Source organism: Pelobates fuscus, chromosome 5 (assembly GCF_036172605.1).
Source record: "Pelobates fuscus isolate aPelFus1 chromosome 5, aPelFus1.pri, whole genome shotgun sequence".
NCBI lineage: Eukaryota > Metazoa > Chordata > Amphibia > Anura > Pelobatidae > Pelobates > Pelobates fuscus.
In genome coordinates, this window is record NC_086321.1 from 76,022,206 (window position 1) to 76,047,369 (window position 25,164).

At 43.4% G+C, this 25,164-nt stretch overlaps 2 protein-coding genes and 2 non-coding genes across 4 annotated transcripts in view; 1 reads left to right on the forward strand and 3 right to left on the reverse strand.

Moving 5' to 3' along the window:
• The window catches only part of C7 (complement C7), a 251,950-nt gene that overhangs the window by 109,345 nt on the left and 117,441 nt on the right, over window positions 1–25,164 (forward strand). The window lies entirely within an intron of this gene.
• RPL37 (ribosomal protein L37) lies at window positions 7,184–11,282 on the reverse strand. Its single transcript, XM_063456861.1, has 4 exons — window positions 11,207–11,282; window positions 10,303–10,438; window positions 9,592–9,676; window positions 7,184–7,294 (listed from the first exon to the last, which is right to left on the reverse strand). Exons 1-4 carry the CDS (start codon window positions 11,207–11,209, stop codon window positions 7,225–7,227), a joined length of 294 nt encoding a protein of 97 aa, XP_063312931.1. The 5' UTR covers window positions 11,210–11,282; the 3' UTR covers window positions 7,184–7,224.
• LOC134613194 (small nucleolar RNA SNORD72) lies at window positions 7,377–7,455 on the reverse strand. Its single transcript, XR_010091216.1, has one exon. It is a non-coding gene; the product is annotated as a small nucleolar RNA SNORD72 (small nucleolar RNA).
• Window positions 10,511–10,588, reverse strand: LOC134613195 (small nucleolar RNA SNORD72). Its single transcript, XR_010091217.1, has one exon. It is a non-coding gene; the product is annotated as a small nucleolar RNA SNORD72 (small nucleolar RNA).

Genomic DNA, 25,164 nt, shown 5'->3' on the forward strand with positions numbered 1-25,164 from the left:
AAAATTCGCCAGGTTGCCTTTGAGACCGTATGGTAGCCCAGGAATGAAAATTATCCCCATGATGGCATACCATTTGCAATAGTAGACAACCCAGGGTATTGCAAATAGGGTATGTTTTTTTTTTTTTTTAGTAGCCACTTAGTCACAAACACTGGCCAAAATTTGGCCAGTGTTTGTGACCAAGTGGCTACTAAAAAAGACTGGACATACTCCATTTGCAATACCTTGGGTTGTCTACTTTTGCAAATGGTATGCCATCATGGGGGTAATTCTTATTTCTGGGCTACCATATGGTCTCAAAGGCAACGTAACCAATCTGGCGAATTTCAATGTGAAAAAACTGAAATATGTAACATGCTATATTTGACCCTGTAACTTCCCAAAACACCATAAAACCTGTACATAGGGGGTACTGTTTTACACGTGAGACATCGCTGAATACAAATATGTGTATTGTATTGCAGTAAAAGCAAACAGTATTATGACATTCACAGTTAGAATGTCACGTGGAACTAAAAAAAATTCTTATTTTCTCCCATTTTTGTAATATTAAATGTTCCATACCTAAATATTTGATGTTAAACGAAAGCCCTGCTTCCCCTGAATAACAGAAATTTTTACTTACCGTAAATTCTTTTTTTCTTAATATGGTGGCAGTACCAGTGGGTTTTGCTCCTTCCTGTGGACAAGCATCTAACAAGCTTAATTAAATCAACAAAACCCCTCCCCCTTGCCCTATAAGAAGGGCTATCCGGCAAAACCAACCTCAGTAAGTAGCAAGAAAAATCCCAAATAGAACTCATACGAATCAAGATAATGTAAAATAGAGGGAGGGAAGCTGTACTGCCACCATATTAAGAAAAAAAGAATTTACGGTAAGTAAAAATTTCTGTTTTTTCTGTCATATGGTGGCAGTACCAGTGGGATATAGCAAGATCCTTAACTAGGGCGGGTTCAATGTCACCGTAGGTCGCAACTTATACGCCTAAAAAGCAGTTTCAGAGGATGAGAACATCTCTAACCTGTAGAGCTTTATGAAAATGTGGAATGGAAGCCCAAGATGGTGCCTAACAGAAGGCCACTAGAAAAAACAAGTGTTCTTACTGGCCCAGAGGCAGCCAATACTCCAAGCGTCCTGAGAGAAGCCGGAACTTGAAGACCACCGTGAGAAAATGGCCAACCAACATACTCGCCTGAGTCAAATGAAACAAAAGAGTTGCAGGAATCACTGTATCCTTACACCTTTTATGGGAGGCTAACAAACAGAGGACCAGAATAACTGAGCTCTTCAGTCCTAGGAAAAGAGACATTACAAAGCTCCTTCAAGCTACACTTAGTACCAACCCGTAGGGAAAAAAAAATGTTTAGCGTGAAGAACCACCGTGTCCATGAGCAATACTGAAAAATCATCTGGGGATGAAAAATGACTGAAGCTCTCTGAACATATTAGCCGATAAGATGGCCCCCAAGAAGGTGTCCTGGAGAAACAAAACTTGTAAGGGAAACCCTTTAACAGGATCGAACGGGTGTTACCTAAAAAATAATTTAACAAAATATATCAAAATTCAAGGACAAAAATACCAGGAAGGGAAAACAGAACTCTAGGAGGATGTCTGGACCTGGCAGATTACAAAAAACCTCAAGCTTAAAATCTGGATGTAAACTCTAAGAACAGCAGGATTCTCAGGCTTGAAGGCCTGGACCTCAAAGCAGAAAACGCCGAAGCTTGCCGAACAAAAAAACCAGAAGACATTAAAGCAAGGGTTTTTAGACGAATGAAACACACCAGCAGGGGTGTTCCCAAAATCCCCCCAAAAAATTTCTAACCCTTATCAGAAAGTAGACCTTTAAATAGGATATATAGTTGCCAAGCAACATAGCCAAACAAATCTTCCCGCAGACCTAGATGATGAAGAAGAACCCTAGCCGTAGTCAGGCTATCAACCTGAAACTCTACAGAACCACTAGGGTAGATCCCTATACATCATGAGACCGATAGAGCTTCGAACGTTTGGGAATCAGAATCTTTATGCTCAGCATGGAATAAGAACCAGGATAAGGCTCCGATAGACCTAATTTTCTAAGACAACTAGAAAAAACGTAAGCAAGACACATTACAAAGAGAGTAATCCATCACCGAGGGACCTGTACTGAAACAGGAAGTGACTTGGTCGTTGAAAAGTTTGTCAACAGAGCCCTGGCTGGAACAACAATTTTCCACTCCAGAGAGTCAAATTACACGGACATAAGGACCAAACTTCCTAATTCCAAATACCCTCTCTGAGCTAGACGGCTATGTCAATCCCTCTGAAAGGAACTACCGAAATATCTACTAGATGAATTTGCACCTCAGCAAGATAACCGCATGCAGGAGAGAGAGAGAGAGCGCCTACACCGGTTCCTCCCTGCCGGTTGATGTACCAACCCTGTAGAAGAGTGCGCATGAAAATTTACAGCCTTCTGCCATATCTACGGAATGAAGAGATGAAGGGTGGCAATACACCTTAAAACCCCTGGAATCTGCGGATTTTCCCTTAATCATTACCACGAAACATGAAGGGGATTAAAAAAGAGCATCTGTAGCGATCCCCAACCAGAAAACATTAGACGGAAGACAGACTTCCTGAAATGAACTCTATCTAATTTGAAAATTGGATCCGCTACTACCAACACCCCTTCTTCTATGATCGGGGAGAGAAAACAGTGGGATTTCTTTTTTAACATGTTACGAGATCTAGGGACTCTTATGAATAGGCAATAGAATATATGGATTGCTGGGGAAACGTCGGTCTCCCTCTGTATGCTCAGTCTGATCTGATCTCAGTCTGATCTCCAAAAATTAAAATAATCGCCTTAATATACACAACAGTACTTTAGACAGTACCGAGGTTACACGCTAATCACCTGCTACAAGTAACGGAATTTATTAGACCACTGCAATTTCTGAAACGACTGGGGCAGAGGTTAATCCTGTTCTGCAGTGTGTTGATGAAAAAACACCTACATTGTGTGTGTTCGTTAACCGTCCAAATTGCCAGAGATATCAGTAACCTATACTGAATCTTGTATGAACAGAAAGCATACCTACACAACCTATGCCATATACCAGGGTTACGCAACTCCTGTGGAGATGATATAGATACAGATATATGAGCTACTGTGAAGATGCCATCTCTATACCGGCTAATGAGCATACATCTCCTGGTAACTCATCCATAGAGAAACTAGTGAAGACATATACTGAGGCCCTGTCTTCCCAGTACCTCATACATAAGGCATATAGAGTATACCTATATCCCATAAACTAGTGAGGCTTTTTTTTTTTTTTTTTTTTTTTTTTTTTATAGAGTATATAAAAGGAAAAGAACCCCCCTAAAATAGCCTATAGTGGTTACTGAAGTTGAGACCACCCATCAACTCGACAGAGTATATAGTAGATGCATATACTAAGGCTGAGTCCTCAAGTAACTCCTAACAGAGCATGCACGGAGGTTGAGTTCTCATTCTTAACGAATACAGTGCATACAACTAATGAAGCGGAGGCCACACTTCAAACTCGGCATAGAGCATATAGTGGGTGCATCTACTAAGGTCGAGTGGATAACAAAACAATGCGACATAGAGCATCTAGTGGATACATCTAAAGAGGTTCTTGTCCTTATACAAGGACTTTATAGTGTGTACCCTACTGAGGCCGAGTCATCTTAGACACACACACAGAGCATATAGTGGGTACATATACTGTGCACAGCAACTCGTCATAGTGCCCATAGTGAGTGCATACACTGCTCACAGAACTTGTCATAGAACATATAGTGGTAACCTATACTGTTCACAGCAACACAACAGTGCATATAGAGAGAATATATACTGCTCATAGTAACTCGTCATAGAACATATAGTGATTACATATACTGTTCACAGCAACACGTCATAGTGCATATAGCGAGAATATATACTGCACATAGTAACACGTCATAGTGCATATAGTGAGAATATATACTGCTCATAGTAACTCGTCATAGAACATATAGTGATTACATATACTGTTCACAGCAACACGTCGTAGTGCATATAGTGAGTAAATATATACTGCTCATAGTAACTCGTCATAGAACATATAGTGATTACATATACTGTTCACAGCAACACGTCGTAGTGCATATATTGCATACATCTTCTGCACACAGCAAGTCATGGTGCATATAGTGAGTACATATACTACTCAGAGCAATTCGTCATAGTGCATATAGCGAGTACATATACTGCTCACAGCAATTCATCATAGTGCATATAGTGAGTTTATATACTGCTCATAGTAACTCGTCATAGAACATATAGTGATTACATATACTGTTCACAGCAACACATCGTAGTGTATATATTGCATACATCTTCTGCACACAGCACTTCGTCATAGTGCATATAGTGAGTACATATACTGCTCACAGCAATTCGTCATAGTGCATATAGCGAGTACATATACTGCTCACAGCAATTCAACATAGTGCATAAAGTGGGTACATATACCGTCATCTTCGTCCTCTTCTTACCACGTGGCTTCACACTTTGCAAATGAAGTGTCCAAACTTTTACAGAGATCATCTTGAAGGAAAGATTAATTCACCTCACCTCAAAATGCCTCTGAACCGTGTGGGGGGTTGGTGACACGGCGTACCACTTCTGGCAAGCATCCATGCTGTCAGTGGGTACTGCACAGCTTCATCTATGCCGAGCATCAAACTTCGCGCTTTTTTTTTATTTTTATTTTTTTTAATAAAGTTTCGGCATGCGCATGCGCACCACCGGAAACTTTCGGTGGAACGCATCACCTCCCGGGCGTGCGTTCCACCGCTGTGCGCAGGTCATCAAGACCGCCTCCAGAAAGTATTCGCCGGAACCTTCTCGGCATAAGAGGCAATGTATCCATTTGCTCCGTAACCATAACGGAGGTAGCATGGTCTCTCAGCTAACCGCCCGGGCAGCTCTCGGACCGGAATCCCCCAGACCAGCAGCCTGTGTGTCTCACCCTCCAGATGCTGTGTCCTTCCCTCTCGGGACAAGAAAGGAAACTGAGGTTGGTTTTGCCGGATAGCCCTTCTTATAGGGCAAGGGGGAGGGGTTTTGTTGATTTAATTAAGCTTGTTAGATGCTTGTCCACAGGAAGGAGCAAAACCCACTGGTACTGCCACCATATGACAGAAAAAAAATGATATATAATAAGGGGGGGTGCATTTAATATGAAAGAGGTCAATTAAGGTTGGACAGACATGTAGCGCAAATGCCAGGTTTTGTTTACGGTTTTTTTGGATCACAACTTGTACATTTGGCTGCGGTCTTAAGGGGTTAAATTCTACATGTATACTAATGTAATCTTTTATGTAAATATATGCGGTTATTTGTATTTTATATATATAGATATAGAATGTCATTTGAAGTGTATTTTGTTACATATATTAACAAAATACAGTTAGAATGAAATTACATATGAATATATAATTTATATTACATTTTGTTTCAATATTTTATCTATTTATTATTGGAATTATACGTATGTTAAAAGGCCTGAATTTGTGGGAGGAGTAAGTCCCCTACTTAAACTCCCAGCCCCTACTCACCTCTGCCGTTCAGCTGATTGTAATTATAACAGGGTGTAGGTGGGTGGGGACATTCTCCTTGGTGGGCCCTCTTATTTACAGGCCCACTCGTACGTTGGTTTCGGCACACCACAACCAACTTTGCTCACAGTTACTATCCATTACGTATTTAAATTCCGAGCACAAATATAATATACAACTATTATACATGCAACGTCATACAAAGTGTATTTTATTACCAATATATGTACTTATATTAAAATAAATTTTGTATGACGTTATACATACACACATTTCTATTTTATTTTTTACACTACCCACCAGCAGGTGGACTGACATTTTAAACAGGCCCCCTGCTGGCAGATTTACAGCCAGCTATAGGGGGCCATGTGATCGTTCTTTGAGAACAATAACATGGCCCCCAGGGGCCTGATTTGCCAGGGGAGGGCTGCCTGGGCTGTCAAGCAGCCCTCCAGAAGATGATCATGGCGGAGGTGAGTACCGCGGGTTAAGTGCACCCACACTTCTTATACATCATTTTGTTCAGGAGAAAACAGGTTATTTTATATCAAATATTTAGATTTGAAACAATTTAATATGAATTTTTTTTAAATATCTTGAGAAATTAAGACATTTAAATTTTCAATTTCTGCATGGTATTTTAACTGTGAATGTCTTTTTGCTGCAATAAAATGCACATTTTTTTTGCATTTTTCACACAAAAACTGCTTTTACTGACATGTTTTAGTGCTCTAAAACACTCATTTGTGTTCAACAAAATTTTACGAGTACAACAGTACCCCATATGTACAGATTTTATGGGGTTTTGGAAAGCTACAGGGTTGAATATAGGGCTTGTAAATTAAATTTGCTGGATTTCTGCCTGGGTTACCAGGCAGCTCCCTTTAATAATAAAATTACTTATGTAAAAAAAAAAAATTATATATATAAAAAAATATATACGTAATTCTAAGTGTACATTGAGAGATTATATATCAAGATACTATATATATATATAAATAAACACATTTATTAAATGTATATTAAACGATTATTAAATCATCTGATTAATATATTATACATATATAATTTGATTCTAAGTGTATTTTGGTATTAATATATAGATGAATACCAAAATAGACTTTATTTATATATGTGTTATACATGTATAATATGCTAATCAGATGAACTTCTATGTTTTAATGTGGGATTTCCAGGCATTAAGGGGACTGCAAGAACATTCAGGCAGTCTCAGACTGCTTTGCGGTCATATGTTTGCAATGTCTGTCGCGATCACATGGCCCTGGAGGGCTCAAATGGAAGCCTGGAACTGCCTGTCACCCGAGGCACCAGGATTACCGGTCCAGAAAAGATCACGATCCTTAGGCTCACTAAATGCACGACTGCATAGTACACCCCAATGGCATTAAGGGGTTAAATAAAAAAATTTCAGGGGGTGCTGCTTTAAGGGACAGTTAATATATGAGCACTATTTTGGATCACACCACTGACCATATGATAAACAGAGTACGTTTTAATTCAGAAGTAAAAAGTGAAGAAAAATAAAAAAAAATATACAAGTAAAATCTTTTTGATTACTTTATTTTATTTGAACAAATATCTGATCTTAAGAGGAGCTGGAGGCTGCAACTGCAGCTCTTTTGGGTTTCGGTGTTGTTCCTTCACGGAATCCATTTCTGTGTGGGGAAAAAACAAAAACAGAATATTTTATAAACTGTGGAAAAGAATATATAAAATCTGCATCCAAACAATAAGTTTAGCTTATCTCAGTTAGAAAAACTAAATCATTAGTTGTCATATGTTCAGACATTTATTTATTGAACATCATAGATAAGCTTCAGAATCCCAACAGTTAATGACGCCTCATGGGTTAAAAGGCCAGGTTACCAAAGGTGCATTTATACCATAGATTGTGATAAAGGAACACTTTAGTTTTAATGCTAGATTCCTACCCAGTTATATAGTTGATAGAACCCCCCAAATAAATAGATTTAATCGATTCTACATTGCTATCCCCCACATCCTTAGGATATCAAACTATATGATCTGAGCAAATCCAACAAGAAAATATTGGGAGGATAGTGCACATGTGCTGCAAAACACGTTGCTAATTAAAATAGTCTCAACAAGAACACCAGATTGAAAGATTTTAACTTCAGTATTTCAGCAAAAACGCCTCTATTTGCCGTCTGTGTAACAGCCACGAGAGGCATAACCCTATAATTTAAACATTACTGTTCCTGCATGACAGCAATGCTTTCAGTTGCGGCATTAAACCAGCAGGGACACGGCACCCACACCACTTCAAGATATAGAGTCCCTTTAAAAAGAAAGCTACCCCTACCCCCAATTGGAAAGAATTAGAGAAGGGCAGGCAAAATGTGTTTAGGTTTTAGTAATTGTTTTAGGAAACAGAACACTTTTTTTTAACTCATTCTAAAAAATGCAGACATACAGGAGGAAGCAATCTGTGCATTGCACTAAAAGTAGGATTCAATTATGGCATATAAATGCCCATACAGAAGCCATTATTGCTCAGCTATTGACAAGATATTATTGGTTAATAAAAACACACCCGAGTTGATTGTCTCAATTAATTCCACTCAGACACTGGCAGAATCGATATCAACGTCTAGCTGAAGTTTCTACTTCTGCATTTTATATCTATCAAGGGCAGAGACACCGAATCCAGGCATGTATCAATACATTCTATCAAATTAATTAAATGGCATTTATTGAAAAAAGCGAGTTAAGTAACACGCCAACATGAATGGAATCTGTATGCAGGCGCCATTCATTTAGCAACATAACTTCTGCTCAATAATTTGAATTATGAAATTCATAAATATCTATATGCCTCCAGATTTTTTGTATTTACATTTTTTTTATTAAAATGCTTTTGGAGAAACTTTTCATGGCAAAAGAAGTTTAAGCATACAAAGTTCAGAAAAAAGAAACTAAACAGAGTCTGCAAATCTACGCACACAATTAATCTCTTTTATTTAAGCCGTTTGAGTTGTTCACAGAGCATCGGTTTTAGATGCGAAACACGTCCAGTGTCCTTCTAGGTTTTATATGAAGTCCCCTTCAAACGTGTTTCTTAGAAATACACGGTTGGGATTTCACTAAAATTCCAACTCAGTAAAAAGATTTACTAAAGCAAGTAGGGACTACTTTGGCTTAGTATTTTTCATATGACTGACAAAAAGAACCTTTGCACCGCACAACAAAGTCAACGTCTGGGTTTTAATGCCAAGGCCACAGACAGTGAAAGAGCCTTTTTAAACTTAGTCTAACAACCAGTTTATATCAAATCCACCCTGTGGGGGACCAGGGTAAGTTGTCAAACCATATCAAAACAGTTTGACAAATTACAATGGAATAGCACCAGTAAGCAGTCCTTATGGTGCTTGGAGATTTCCTTTCAAAGGAATAATCGTAATTGGAAAAAAAAACAGAAAAATCATACTGATGTGTTAAAGGAAGTCTGTGGGCACAACATGTCAGGAGAAGATATGGGAGGAAGGCAGCAGCACTTGTCAGACCCCAGGTAGTCAGTCACACTGTTCAAAAATGGTTTGACTCACTTTTTTTTGGCAGATTATCCATTTAAAAAGATTCAAACTAATAAATCAGAAGTGGTGATGTCAGTCACATAGGAAAGCATTTGATTGGTTGAGATTGTCAAGGAGGCAGATCAGGGTCAGAGCCAGCACAGTAAAGTATCATTAGGTTGCATTTCTATCTTCCCATATTTCAAACCATTTGAGCCGTTTCATTTCTGCATTTGAAACAGACAGCATGTTTGACCAAGAACCAGGGGGCAGTGCCTGCAGCTTTATGGCACCATAACCACTACACTGTAGTGTTTATGGATCCTAGAGTGTGCCTCTTAAAAGCAAACATGCCACATTCCATGAGTATCATTTGTCCCCAGTTCGGAAGGCCTCATAATGCTTCCAGGCTAGCTTACCTGAACCTCCTGTACACAACCTTCAGATGTCTCATACGGCCAGTACCAGTGGTGTTGCGTCTCTTGGCTTTGGCGCTCCAGTTATCTAAATTTGAGATTTAAGTCAAAGACAATTAGCATTAGTTACACATCATACCATACAGTGGATAGCATGTATACCACATATATTTTAAGCTAGTTCTGTCAATGCTCAGTTTCATTAGTCACTGAAATTCCAGTACAGTCAAACGATATACACAAAGTAGGAGCCCCAAACGGGTCATGCAGAACATTGTTGGAATAGTGATTAACTTTGTCTTTACCATCATCCTTTAAGATGCTGAGAGTGGAATACAACACATTTCACAGATCCTCATTTAAAACTTTTGCACACAGGAGTGCAAACACAAAGCTACTCCAGGAACACAAGTAGGATGGTGAACCAAGGACAGAACTACTGGCAAACACCATCTCCCCCAAGCTTTACCATCCAGCATATATAAGTGACAGGTTCACACTAAACATTTTAGGAGTGGTTTGCCATGGTTGCTTTTACTAAGCTTCTCTTTTGAAACTTATTCATTTATGTCTGACCTGACAGTGATGGTATTTTTTTTAGAAAAAGAGAAATACAAGTACAAGTTCACTATACATTCACTAAATACAAATTCACTAAACATTCTTCATTAAATCCATAGTTTAGAAGTACTAAGACGTGATTTAGACACTCACACTTTCTCTTGCGCTTTGCTGGGTATCCACACTTGCCACAGGTGGATTTTTGCAGATGATAGGCCTTTGATCCACAGCGACGACACAAAGTGTGTGTCTTGTTCCGGCGCTTTCCGAATGACGATGTTCCCTTCGTCTACAAAAGAAATATATGGTCAGGAAAACTGAAAAAGACGAAAACAAAAAACCCCACCACCCAAGTATGGTGCATTCATCTCAGTACAAAAATGTGAATCATAAAAATTTCATATGTTCAGACATTTATTTTGAGCATCACTGATAAATGCATATGATGTGCTATGACAAGACATCTACAGTAATTTCCACATAAGAGTTTATTTAAAAAAAAAAAATCCCTGTCAAAGGAACTGTAAAAAAGTTCTCTTAAATGCAAAGTGACAATTTTGCTTATACTTTAAGCAGTCCATATGGGGGGGGGGGGGGGGGGGGAAGGAAAGGAACCATTGCTCAGGAACAGTAAAATACAAAAATATTTGTTATTTACTGTCAGCTCTCACGAATACATAAATCAGAACTACTTGGGTTATACAAAGCAAGTAGACAATATGCCACTGAACACATTTGTACAAACACAACAGAAAGAAGAGTATGTGTAATTACACTAGGGAGCCTGGTAGCTTATAAATAATTTGGATCCAGTGTACATAGTGTTCGTTTCCATAAAGAAGCCGCCATAGTCCTGCTCCAGCATTCACTATGGGCCAGGCCGGTACAGGAATTCAGCAATATTTCGCGATCACTGAGCTGAATCTCCAAACCATATTGTATCATCGATACACCGATGGGTCTGCCCAACCAGGTGCTGGTGTTTCTGGGTAGCAGTTTGATGATATAAAGGCGGATGGCAATGGATTGAAAACACGCAGAACGCCATGACACTCACCATCTTCCCCAGCGGCCGATACGATAGAGACCGGAACTAAGCAAATAGTTCAGCTATATCGTGAACAAGTACTTCCGGGTGAGCGTCACTGGGAGGGCAGAGGTATAGTGTACGTGTACGGGCGTCTGCGCCATCTTTGAACAGGGCAAATGCCCAAATAAGGAAGGATTGATCTATATATATATAGCGAAATCCGTATTGCAGCTTAGTCCTTGGCTCTCGGTTAATGCAAGGAATTTAGTTTATGAAACATTAGATCTGGGTCTAAATTATTCAAAATAGCCTGACAGATAATATAGATTGGAGTGAGCAGAAAATGTTCCTTTTCTCTATTGCTGTTTATCCTGCTCCTTCTACAAATATATGTCTGAGGTTATATCTTTAGAAAAGCATTAAAGTTCCATTCTAAACACCATAACCACCACAAGCCAATGTAGTGGTAGCCTGTGCCAAGATTCTTTTGGCACCAGCCCATAATAAATTAATCACATTTTTGGTATTTCAATTATTCATGTTTGAAATGAAACAATTATCTTTTTGAAAAGTTTTTTTTTTAAAGTTATTTATCGGAATGTGACAAAAAATATATTATAAGCAATACTTACAATTTCAGCAGCATACACACTAATTCCAAAAACACCCTTTTATGGTGGGAATTTGAACTTGCATACAATGTGCCATCTACATACAGACAGTACTTTAAATTGTAAAAAAAAAACAAAAAAACACCACTCCTGTTGAGTAATAAAACACACACGATCCATACATCAATATGTTCAGGCTTTGGATTCGATTATGGAAAATACTTGATACTTTTACCTTACAGGTACCTGGCAGGTACAACAGGTGACATTAGCATCTCAAGAAGCAGAACTCAAAACAGAGGCTATATAACAATACAGGTTGGACAGTGTGTATAGATCGATGTACGAGCCTGATTGTGTTTATTGACATTTGTGACAACCTGTGTAAGTGCCTTCAGATGCACGTATGTGACCAAGTGAATACTGAGAGATAGTCTCTGCATTCATTGTTCAGAAGCTTGCATTGTCGTGGCTCCATGTCCTACTGCATTATGAGCTGACTGTAGTAATGGCATAATTTGCAAACTAAATTAATTTGCAACACACATTTAATTAGCAATTAAGCTAATTGCTTATACATGATTGGGGGGTATGATTACATAGCCTTGCAGTCGTGTATACATATGTGTCAGTGTGAAGGAGTTATTGGAGTCAAAAACTAAACTTTTGGTTGAGCAAAAAAGCTTTAAAAAATAATTTACCAAATAATACAATTGTAGATAAGAAAACAGTGTCGTAAACATTTTCCCCACACATTCTATAATAATTTCACATATACATTATCCTTTATAATAATATATATTTGTGTTGCCCCATGCATTGTGTATGTATGTATATTATATATATGTTGCCACTTTACCTTTGCATTGCCCATACCACCCTCACATTGCAGCCATGCACACAGTCACTCTGATACATGCACATGCATACACACACAAAAACACTGATGCACAGAGAAACACACGTTGGCAAATCCAAACATACTGTCACAATGTTTATCTGGCTGTGTGTATTTTTGAGGGGGCGTGTGGGTATAGAAAAAAAAAGGGGTTGGGGAAAAAGGTAAAGTCAAAACATTCCATGTTATTCAGGTTACAGTACATGTATCATACACTTGTCTCGGCGTTAGGCTCTGGGCGCTTGCGCGCCTGGGTGTACATAGAACATAGAACATAGAATGTGACGGCAGATAAGAACCATTCGGCCCATCTAGTCTGCCCAGTTTTCTAAATACTTTCATTAGTCCCTGGCCTTATCTTATAGTTAGGATAGCCTTATGCCTATCCCACGCATGCTTAAACTCCTTTACTGTGTTAACCTCTACCACTTCAGCTGGAAGGCTATTCCATGCATCCACTACCCTCTCAGTAAAGTAATACTTCCTGATATTATTTTTAAACCTTTGTCCCTCTAATTTAAGACTATGTCCTCTTGTTGTGGTAGTTTTTCTTCTTTTAAATATAGTCTCCTCCTTTACTGTGTTGATTCCCTTTATGTATTTAAATGTTTCTATCATATCCCCCCTGTCTCGTCTTTCCTCCATGCTATACATGTTAAGATCCTTTAACCTTTCCTGGTAAGTTTTATCCTGCAATCCATGAACCAGTTTAGTAGCCCTTCTTTGAACTCTCTCTAAGGTATCAATATCCTTCTGAAGATAGGGTCTCCAGTACTGTGTACAGTACTCCAAGTGAGGTCTCACCAGTGTTCTGTACAATGGCATGAGCACTTCCCTCTTTCTACTGCTAATACCTCTCCCTATACAACCAAGCATTCTGCTAGCATTTCCTGCTGCTCTATTACATTGTCTGCCTACCTTTAAGTCATCAGAAATAATCACCCCTAAATCCCTTTCCTCAGATGTTGAGGTTAGGACTCTATCAAATATTCTGTACTCTGCCTAATGATTAGCCTAATGCAGGCTTTGTTTTTAGGAGTGTTGCCCTTTCCCATAGGGGTTATCATGGTCTTCAGGATTTTCACCTGCGTTATAGTTTCTGCGTGCTATATTTTGTGTGCTCTTGAGTTTCCCATCTCCTAGCTCTCTCTTGCTCGTCCTTTTCCTATTCTCACTGCTTACCCACTCAGGATCGCTGACCCACCTTCTGATCTTCGCCTCTCACCCCTGTATGCTTCCCACCTCTCACTAGCTGGGCCAACGTGCTTCCTTGGTCCTATGTGTTTATTTGCCATCTTTTCATATTGCCAATTAAGGGATATTTGTTGCATTAGGGCTTACTTGGTGGGTGTCTGGGGTGATTTCCACGCTCTAGCTATGAGGGTTACTGCTGAGACCAACAGGTGAAACAGTAGGGACCTCTATTTTGGTCACTGTGAGTGTTATTATAAATAATATGCTTTGTTGTATAGTAAGTTGCCACGGCCTTCCCAGTAGGTCACTCGCTATTCCCTCTATCATTGTCCAGTGTTTCCTAATCTCTGCACACGACCATCATATGTGGCTCATGGAGCCTCCGGTTGCCCCGCATCTCCAGCATGTATTTGGAGAGTTCGGATATATCCTGGCTAGATGCTCGGGTACCATGTACCATCTGTAGTGCAGCTTCCTGATTATTTTGAGATGTGCTTTGCATCGTGTATTACCTTTGTGTATTTTGAATGCCCTTTGCCAAAGCTCTTTGTCTATGACTTGTCCCAATTCTTTGTACCAAGCTGTTTGGAATGTCATGTCCGAGTCTGTCTTGTCGTCTGTGATTATGTTGATGTGGAGATTGTTTTCTTGGGAGGTTTGCTAGTTAGGCATAGTTGTTCTATTAAGTGTTTGTTGGGTGTCACTAGGTTATTTATTTGTACCCCTGTGAGCAGTGATTTTAGTTGTAGATAGGAGAACAGAGCTTTATTGGGGATGCCATATCGTGCTTGAAGGTCCGGGAAAGGCATCAGTTGGCTGTCGTGGTATATGTGTTTGATCTTAGTACACCCCACCTCATTCCATTTTTTTGTGTCAAATGTCGGGATCCCTACTGCTATGCACAAGATTGGGGCGTTCCCTAGGAGTGTCCCCTCATTCTCTTCCCTCTTGCGGGCTTCGCCCCAAAAATGGAGTGTTAGTTGTGTGGTCATTAGGGGCTGTATATGTTGGGGGCGGAGTTGTCTCGGGAGCCACAAGAGTTCCCTGAGAGTCGGGCTATTTATCCAGTGGGTCTCTATCTGGGTCCATTGTGGTGTCTCTCCCCCCGCCGTTGCCATCTTGATTGCTGTCAGTTGTGCCGCCCTATAGTATGCCTGGATATTTGGCAGTCCTAGACCCCCTTTCATGGTTGATATTTGTAGTATTTTAGTGGCTACCCTTGGTCTCTTGTTGGCCCATACAAATCGGATTAGTGTGTTTTGAAATGAGGTCAGATATGTGTTTGGCAGTTTTATGGGGAGGGTTCTCAGTAGATACTGGAGTTTTGGGAGCAGCATCATTTTTATCGACGTTATCCTCCCCACCCACGACAAGTATTTCCCTTCCCATGTCCCTAAAGTGGCTGCTGCTTCTTTCATGAGTCTGTTGTAGTTTAGGTCTAGTAGTTTTTCAGTGTGTGGTGGGATGCGAATGCCCAGGTAAGTTAAATGGTCCTCCTGCCAATCAAAGGGGAAGGCAATTTTAAAGGGACTCTATAGTCACCTGAACAACTTTAGCTTATGAAGTAGTTTTGGTGTATAGAACATGCCCATGCAGCCTCACTGCTCAATCCTCTGCCATTTAGGAGTTAAATCCCTTTGTTTATGAACCCTAGTCACACCTCCCTGCATGTGACTTGCACAGCCTTCCATAAACACTTCCTGTAAAGAGAGCCCTATTTAGGCTTTCTTTATTGCAAGTTCTGTTTAATTAAGATTTTCTTATCCCCTGCTATGTTAACAGCTTGCTAGACCCTGCAAGAGCCTCCTGTATGTGATTAAAGTTCAATTTAGAGATTGAGATACAATGATTTAAGGTAAATTACATCTGTTTGAAAGTGAAACCAGTTTTTTTTTCATGCAGGCTCTGTCAATCATAGCCAGGGGAGGTGTGGCTAGGGCTGCATAAACAGAAACAAAGTGATTTAACTCCTAAATGACAGTGAAATTGCAGGGGAATGATCTATACACTAAAACTGCTTTATTTAGCTAAAGTAATTTAGGTGACTATAGTGTTCCTTTAAGTCTATTGAGTGTTTCCCCTGGTATCCCCAACCCCATTGCTTGTGTCTTTGAGACATTTAATTTGTAGTAGGAGTGTTTCCCGTATTCCGTGATGGTGGCCATCAGGTTGGGAAGGGGTATGTGAGGTTGTGTCAGGGTTAGAAGGATGTCATCCGCAAATAAACTCGCCTTGTATTCCCTGTCCCCTATTTTTTTTTTTTTTTTTAAAACTTTATTTTTGAATGAAAGATCATGTCAAGAAAGTTACAATATAATATATGGCTAAATATCGGTATTTAACATACAAGGTGATTTCGTCTCTATCAGAGCAGTATCATAACTTTTACATCAGGTTTTTCGTTACATGTTATTACGATGATCTTTCGATTTTATTTTTATATGACTTGGAGAAAAACCAGCGGTGAGCGTTTCAGCATACTTTCTATAATGAACAGCCTGTGGTGGCTACGATAATGCTTAATGTGTGGGTTGGGACTATATTGTTTGGCTCTTTGGTGTGGTCCTCGTCTGGTGTCGGAGAACCGTTATGTGAGCCCTCGTGATAGGTGCTGTGCTTATGTCCCGTCCCCTAAATTGAAAGGAAAAAAGAGTAGAGAACAGTGGAGAGAAGAGGATAGTAGGAGGGGGGAAAGTGCCAGAATGGAAAGATGGTGGGAGATAGGGAGGGAGAGAGGGGAGGAGAAGGGGATGGGTGCGCCGGTGTGGTGCAGGATACGGCTACGCCCCTGGTCTTTTGCCTGTTCCTCTACGGGGTGGCCTGGGGTATGTCAGGCGTACTCACTGTTTACCCAGGGTTCCCACATCTTTTCAAATTTAGACGTGGTACCTCGAACTCTAGCTGTGAGGTCGTCCATCAGGTGAACGTCTTTAATATTGGATATGACCTGTTTAGTTGGCGGCATGTCTACTTTGAGCCACGATTGGGCTAAGGCTCTCCTTGCTGCTAATGTCAGTTTTTGGATTAACCTCTGTTCCCTAATTGTCCAACCGTCTATTTCTCTGTTTAGTAAAAATGTCCAGGGGTTGAGATCTGGGGCCCTCTGAAATATATTCTTAATAATGTTGTGGATTGTTTTCCAGAAACATTGCACCTTTGGGCATTCCCACCACATGTGGAGGTAAGTGCCCCTGTGGCCACACCCCCTCCAACAGTCGTCTGATGGGGTTTGTTTCATGTGGAATAGTTTGACCGGGGTGGTGTACCACCGGAGCATCGTTTTGAGGGATTGCTCCTGAAGGGCCACACAGATGGATACCGAATTGTTGGCCTCCCATATGTCCCTCCATTCCACCCCCTCCAGTACTTCACCTAATTCCCTTTCCCATGTGCCTGTGTACGTCAATGTGCCCCACTCCTCTGTTTCGGTGCTAATGTGCTCGTATAACATGGATATAAGGCCCTGTGGAGTTGTTTCGCGTAGACACATTTTCTCAAAGGTGGTCAAAGGACCCTTGCCCGCTTTTTGCATGTGGGGGTGTTGTGAAAAGTCTCGTAATTGTATGTAGCGGAAAAAGTCCGCTGGTGTGAGGTGTGCTTTCTGCTTGAGGAGTTCGAATGATATGACTTCGTTATTTTGAAACATGTGGCAAATTCTTTGTAATCCCACTTTTTCGAGATTTGCAAACTCTCTGGGTGTCATGCCAGGGGGGAAGGCCCTGTTTCTCAGCAGGGGGGTTAATGGGGATGGCGATGTAGCCATTTTGTATTTGTGTGCTGACAGGTCCCAGATTCGTAGGGAGTTCAGTATTGCGGGGCAGTCGGTTCTTAAAATAGGTCTCACCTCCTTAGGTACCCACATGTGGTATTGGGGCAGGTCTGGACCTGTGAGGAGGGATTCCAGATCTACCCATCTCCTCACGTCTAGGGGCGCGTGCCACATGGCCACCTGTGCTAGCTGTGCCGCCACATAGTAAAAATATAGATGTGGTAAGCCTAACCCCCCCCTTCTTTTCTGTCTGTATAATATGTTTCGGGATATTCTATGGCGTCGGTTTTGCCACACGAAGTCCCCTATGGCCTTTTGCAGTGGGGCTAAATCTGATTTAAGGAGTTTGACAGGTAGTGCTTGGAAAAGGAACAATATTCGGGGTAGTATATTCATTTTGATAGCATGAATACGACCTATCCAGGAAATGGGTTTATCTAACCATTTTTCCATGTCCCGTAGTAGGGTGCGCATGAGTGGTGTGTAATTCTGTTGGAACAATTTGGTCGGGTCTCTGGTTAAGTGGATCCCTAGGTACTTTATTTGGTCCCTTTCTATGGGAATATTGAAATCTGTTCCCAGTGCCGCCGTGTCCTCCGCAGACAGGCCCATTGGCATAGCGCTAGATTTTTCTAGGTTGGCCTTGTATCCCGAGAAAGCTCCGAAATTAGTTAGGACCTCTTGTAGGGCTCGCATGGAGTCAAGCGGGTTTGTGAGTGTCAGCAGGACATCATCGGCGTAGGCGGACACGAGAAATTCCTGTCCCCCCACTGTGATTCCCTGTATATGCGGATGTTGCCGTAGGGCTTGTAGGAGTGGTTCTAGCGTGATAACGAATAGTAGCGGGGAGAGGGGGCAACCCTGCCGAGTGCCATTCCCCAATTTGAATGGTTTATATCCAGCGCCTGCAATTTTCACCTGTGCGTATACTTGGTTATACATTGCTCTAATGGTGGATATGAATCTGTCCGGAAATCCCAGGAACATCAGTAGCTTAAAAAGATAGGGCCATTCTACCCTATCAAAAGCTTTCTCCGCGTCTATTGAGACCACGACCGTGGGTGTGTCCGATGTCTGTTGGCGCCATATAAGGTCGATGTTTCTTCTGGTGTTCTCGAACAGTTGCCGGTCTGGAATGAAACCTACTTGGTCGGGGTGTATCATCGTTTTCAGGAAGGGGTTGAGGCGGTCTGCTAATATTTTCGCTAGGATCTTGATGTCGTGGTTGATAAGAGAGATTGGTCTGTAATTTTCGGGAAGGAGTGGATCTCTCCCGGGCTTTTGGAGCAGAATTATGTTGGCCGTTGACATCTCCTTCTCGGGTGTACCTCCTTTCATGAATTCGTTAAACAGCTTTTCTAATCGGGGTGATAGTTCTTCTCTGTAAGTTTTATAGTATGCCCCGTCGAAGCCGTCAGGGCCCGGGGCCTTGTTGCCTTTGAGACCTGTTATTGCCCGGTCTATGTCTTCTACAGTAATGTCGTCGTTAAGTTGCAGGGCTGCAGCTGTCGGAAGTTTTGGTAAGTCTAGGTTGTCCAGGAAGGTTCTCATTCGTGAGTCCGCCACCTCTTGTTCCGTGTGGTCCCTGGTCGTATGGTTGTATAGCTGTTCATAGTAGTCTGTGAAGACCTGCGCAATACCCGTAGGGGTGTTTTTGATGGATCCGTCTTTGTGCTTGATAGATGTGATGTGTGTCCTATCCTGTCGCGGACGTAGTGTCCTGGCCAATAGGGTGTCCATCTTGTTCATTTTCTCATAATAGTTTCTCTTGGTCCAGGTGAGGGCTTTCGCAGTGTCGTCCAGCAGCAGCTTGGTGATGGATCGTCTTGTCTCGGTTAGGCGGTCCAAGATCTGTGGGGTCGGTGAGGATTTATGTTGTTGTTCTATCTTTCGTAGTGAATCTAGTAGCAGAGTCAGTCTCTGTGTTTTCTGAGCCTTTTTTCGTGTAGCTATTTTAATGCACGTTCCCCTTATTACTGCCTTATGTGCAGCCCAAATTACTCCTGGGGCTACTTCACCTGTTTCGTTCAGTGTGAAATATTCTTTGAGATCTTTTCTGATTGCTTCTCGGGATTCTTCGTCCTTCAGCAGGTGGGGGCTCATTCTCCAGTTCCAAGGTGAGGCCGTACTGAGATTACCCAGTTTTAATGAGATGTCAGCGTGGTCCGACCATGATATGGACCCTATTGTCGACTCCATTACTCTAGCCATGCCCACTTTGTTCACCAAGAACTGATCAATTCTAGAATACGACCCGTGAGGTGCTGAATAGAAGGTGTAATCCAGCGAGCTCGGGTGTTGTGCTCGCCACACATCTATCAGTTCGGTCTGTTGAAGGAACTTGTAGTAAATTTTGTCCTGGGAACCTCTCCCTTGCGACCTTTGTTGGCCCCTACCAGAGCTCCTGTCTGCGGCTGGACACGGCACGGCATTCATGTCCCCTCCCACAATGGTCAGGCCATGTGATAGGGCTTTGATTTTTGTGGCTAAGTTTCCCCAGAAGGTGGGGTCGGGTGCGTTGGGCGCATAGATGTTGACTAGGTGTACTGGATGGGAGTGTAGAGTGCCTGATAGTATGATATACCTCCCGTCCGTGTCTATTTCAGTTGTCATAACGTGTAACGGACACTTGTTATGTATGAGAATGCGACTCCGTTGCCCTTACGGTGTGATCTCGCTTCGTATGTGGTGGAGTACGTGCGATCTCGGATGTGGAATGTGGTGCTTTTAGAGATGTGTGTCTCCTGAAGGAAGGCTATGTCGGGCCCTATTCGCTTTATCTCTCTGAACATCAGTCGTCTCTTGTTTGGTGCATTCAGGCCTTTAACATTGATTGAGGTTAGTTTTAGGGTCATCCCTGCCATTGGGAGAGGTGCCTATCGTTGATCCCGAACACCGGGACATGGATAGTCCCTGGGTTCCGACCTGTCATGTGTGGTGCCACATTTGTGTGCCGTTCTGCGTCCGCCACCGGCTTGACCAGAGTAGGGAGGTAGAATGAAAGGAGGGGGGAAAGAAGAGTGAAGAAAGATAGGAACTCTGAGAGAATAACAGAAGATCTGGACTTACTAATCGCCAGATCAGTACGGGGTGGTGATCCCTGTCCCATGTACCCTCCTAAAAAGGGGTATGTGAGACTCGGGTTCCTACTCCTGGTAACAGTCACACCACCTGTATGCTATAATTTGTGTTATGTCGATGGTTTCGGCTGAGTATATCCGGCATTTTTCGAGTGTCCCTTTGTCGGGGATATCTCCCTGGGTTTCCCCTCGTGCGTCCCGTGTAGAGAGGTGGGCTATTTCCCTGCCCCCTGTCCCCCCACTTATGTTGGTCTGATGTGACCTGGTTTTGGGCGTCCCGGGTATGCCGGGCTATGGTCTGGGGTGTGGGAGTGACTCCTCTGTGACGTGCAATGCCCGTTCACCCTTGAGTATATGAGGGCTTTTGTGCCGTGTCTGTGGGTGTGTACTAGAGAAGGGCAGTAGTCCACTAGGTGCGGCTCTGCCGGTATGAGTTGGCTGGGTTAGTGTCATGTGTGGGGTGTTGCGTACCCGCAACATGGGTCCCCCTACAGTACCGCTCCCGTGTTTCTATGCGCTTTGTATGAGGAAGGGGAGGTCCCCGTGCTCAGCGTTGAAGAAAGGAAAAACGACCTATGTGGTCAAACATATTCACACGTTTTCAAACATAGAAGAGAAAATTATAGCATAGGTTAACAGACCTGCTGGTATGCATGTACATTTTTAGGCTGTGAACTATAGTGAAAAACATTTGAACAATAACAGAATATGAAACCTTGCCGCTTAATCGGATTAGTGCTGGTCCGTGCGGCCATGTGTAGAAAGAAAACCTGGGCCCTATCGTCTTGGTCCCTGCTGGTCCCGTCAATGTGGGGGGGGGAGGGGGGGTGCGGGGGCGAGGGAGTCATGCTCTGTTGGTGCTGTCTCTCGGTTCCTCGGGTTGGTCGTGGAGGGTGAGGGCGACCAGGGGGTTATGTGGTCGGGTCTGCTGGTGTTAACATATGGGGGCCCCTGACTGTCGAACCTCTTGTGTGTGAGTGTCGGTCGTGCATCCCTTGGTGGGCAGTCTGTCTGTCTTATGGCTTCCCCTGCTGCGTTTGCCGTTGTGAACCGGTGCGGGGAGATTGGTTCGTGTCAAAGGTATGGTGGTCAGGGAGTGTCATTAAGCAGAGTCTGTAGAGCTATGAAGTTCGTTGATGTGTGCGTGTCTGGATGCGGTCCCTTTGGTTATCAGCAGTGTCGTCTTTGTCTGTGTGGTCTCATGCTTGTCGTTGTCCCTAGGAAAGGGTCTTGGGTCTCCCGAGTGGGTGCTTGGCGTCGGACTATGTTACCACTCTTGATGCAAAACATATAGCGAGTGCAAGGCACAATAATTGCTGCACGTGGCATGAGGTCACACGTGTGAGGGTGCTTGCCATTAGGGCCTGTGGCTGTTGCTGCATGTGCCCTCTCCCGAGTGTGCCGAGCGCTCCCTTAGCATAAAAATAAAAACTGCCTGTGTGTTCATAGCATAGTGGTGAGGTCCCCTTTAGTGTCCCCTCTGTCTCTGTCCCTTCCCCCAACCCTCCGTGCCCCCCACCCAATTACCTGGTGCCCCATTAGTGAGCCCTGCACCCCGGCTGATGCAAATAAGGGTTCAATAATCAATGCTGGTGGAGGTGTCCAAAACCCTTGTTGAGTTGCCAATTCTCTCCCCAACATACCCCCTCCCCACGGTGTCAGCGGGACCCAACCCGGTGTGGCAGTCCTATGGACTCCGTGTAATGTGCCCCCGGTACCTCACTCTCCGACGGTCTGCCATTCCCTTGGAAGAGGTGGAAGTTCTCCAGCTCCGGTCAACGTGGCAGGTGCTTGCGGTGGGGTCTGGAGGCCCAGAGCTGCAAAGAACGTCGAGGCGTCCTCTCCTGGTTGTAGAACGTGTGTTTTGCCGTTGTGGAAAGTTAGCAATTTAAAGGGGTAGCCCCAAGCGTAGCGTATATTCGCCCCTCTCAGGGCCTCCGTGATAGGCCTCCACTCCCGTCTGCGTTGTAAGGTTGCTGGCGCTAAGTCCTGATAAAGAGCCAGGTCAGCCCCTTGGTAGGAGATTGCTCCGTCTCTACCCCTTTTAATCAGCGCTTCTTTAGTTTGGAAGTGCAGAAAGCGGATAACAATATCCCGTGGGGTGTTCGCGTCCGTTCTCCTGGTGCGCAGGGCCCTGTGGGCACGTTCTATGTGCCAGAGGTGATCTGGTAGTCCTGGTAAGAGGGGTTTGAGAATTGCTGTGATGATATCGATAATTGGGCCTTCCCCTGACGCCTCCGGTAACCCTCTGAGCCGCAGGTTGTTCCGCCGCGATCTATTAGCCATATCCTCTATGGCAAGTTCAGCGGTAGCCAGCCGGCTGGTCAGATGATTAATTTGATGGATCGCTGTGTTGTGTGCGGCTGTAGTGGCTTCTAGGCGGTTTTCTAACCGCGTGGTGCGTTCGCCTATGGCCTGTATCTCCCCCCTCAGGACATGTGTGGAGCGCTCTATTTCCCCTGCTAGGTAATTTTTTACCTCTGTGAGGGTTGCCAGGATGGTCGCTGTCTCTGTGGTAGCCCTTGGGGAGCCCCCTGTGGGTGCTGCTGCAGGTTTCTGTGGCGGTCCCTGCGTTCCCGCGGTTTCATCCTCCTGGCCGCCGCCATTTTGTGGGCCCGCGGGTCCGGTGCGTGGCGTGGAAAAATATTCCGCTACGGAGGCACCAGTATCCTGACCTTTCTTGGTCGGTTTCTTGGCCGGTCTCTTCTCCATTCTGAGAGGTTTTCGCCGGGTTTTTGCGAGTGGAAAACGCTGCTGTATGCTGTCTGGTGGTGTGGACGGAGCGGAGCTCTAAGCGAACACGTCCATCTCGCTCCGTGTCCTGGCCACGCCCCTCTGTCCCCTATTTTTAACCCGTGTATGGAGGTGTGCTGTCTGATTGCCGTCGCCAATGGCTCTAAGGCCATGACGTACAGGAGTGGCGACAGAGGGCATCCCTATCGGGAGCCCTTTGTAATTTTGAAGGGGTCTGAGACGAACCCTGCGTTGATGACTTGTGCGGTTGGCGCGTTGTACAGAGCCCTGACCGCTGAGAGGAATCCCTCCGGTGCCCCAAACTTTAAGAGGACCTGCTCTAGGAACTCCCATCCCAGTCGGTCAAAGGCGGCGTTCAATGACACCAACACTCCTCCCACCTTCAATCTTTGAACGCTGTGTACAATGTCCAAAACCTTCCTAGTGTTGTCTCCTCCCTGCCTGTTTTTTATGAATCCTACTCGGTCCGTATGTATAACATGTGAGCATTCTGCCAAGGCGTAGTGCATAGATTTTTGCGTAGAGCTTAGCGTCAGTGTTGAGCAGGGATATTGGGTGGAAGTTTTGAGGGCATGTGAGTTGTTTGCCCGGTTTTGGAAGTGTGATAATGTGGACCAGTAGAGATTCGGTGGGTAATTGTTGTCGCTTAGTGGCCTCATTAAATGCGTTTGTTAGGTGTGGCATTAGGATTGTGGCAAATTGCTTGTAGTAGCAGTTTGCAAAGCCATCTGGGCCTGGTGCTTTGCCCATTGGTAGTAGTTTGATGGCTTCCGCTACCTCTTCGACTGTTATGCTAGCTGTGAGTTCTTGTTATTGTTGCAGTGTGAATGATGGCAGGGGTATGGAGTTCAAGTATGTCTGTATTGCTTGTGGATTTGGTTGGGGTGTGTGTGCGTCCTCAGCTAGATTGTACAGTGAGGCATAATATTTTGCAAATATATTGCTTATGTCTTTAGGTGCTGTTATTTTGTGTCCCTCAGTCAAAGTTAAATATGCTATCTTTTGTTGTGCTTGCTTGGTTTTGAGGTGTTGGGCTATCAGTTTGCCTGCTTTGTTTCCCTGAGAGTATGAGTTGCTTTTAGTCTGTGGTGGTAGTGCCCTGTTTTTTCAAGGGCCTGTTTATGTATGGCCTGTGTTATCGTCATGGTGCGTGATTTCAGTTCGCGGGATGGGGATTGTTGATTTTGGGAGTTAAGGTCCTGCAGTTCCCTTTGCCAGTGTCGCATCTGTGCTTGCGCTTGTCGTTTTAGGTATGATGCTCTTTTTATCAACAGTCCTTGGTTACCGATTTGTGTGCTTGCCATAGTGTGTTGTGAGATGTGTCTTCTGTGTTGTTTTCTGTGAAGTAGTTCTATTTCTAGTGTTTTTTTTAATGTATTGTCTGGGAGGAGTGATGCGTTTAGTCTCCAAGGGCTTCTATGCGTGGATTCGTATAGGTCTGTCATGGTCGCCACCACTGGTGCGTGGTCCAACCATGTTATCTGCTCAATGGAGCATTCTTTGACCTGTTCCAGGTGTTGGCCTGTAATCAGTATGCCGTTGATTCGTAAGTAGGTATTATGTACAGTGGATAGGAATGTGTAACCCCGCTCCCCCACATGTAGTGCTCGCCATGCGTCATAATAATGGTTATCTTGGGGTGTTGCCTCACCATCATGGAGGTGAGATGCATCTCTAGT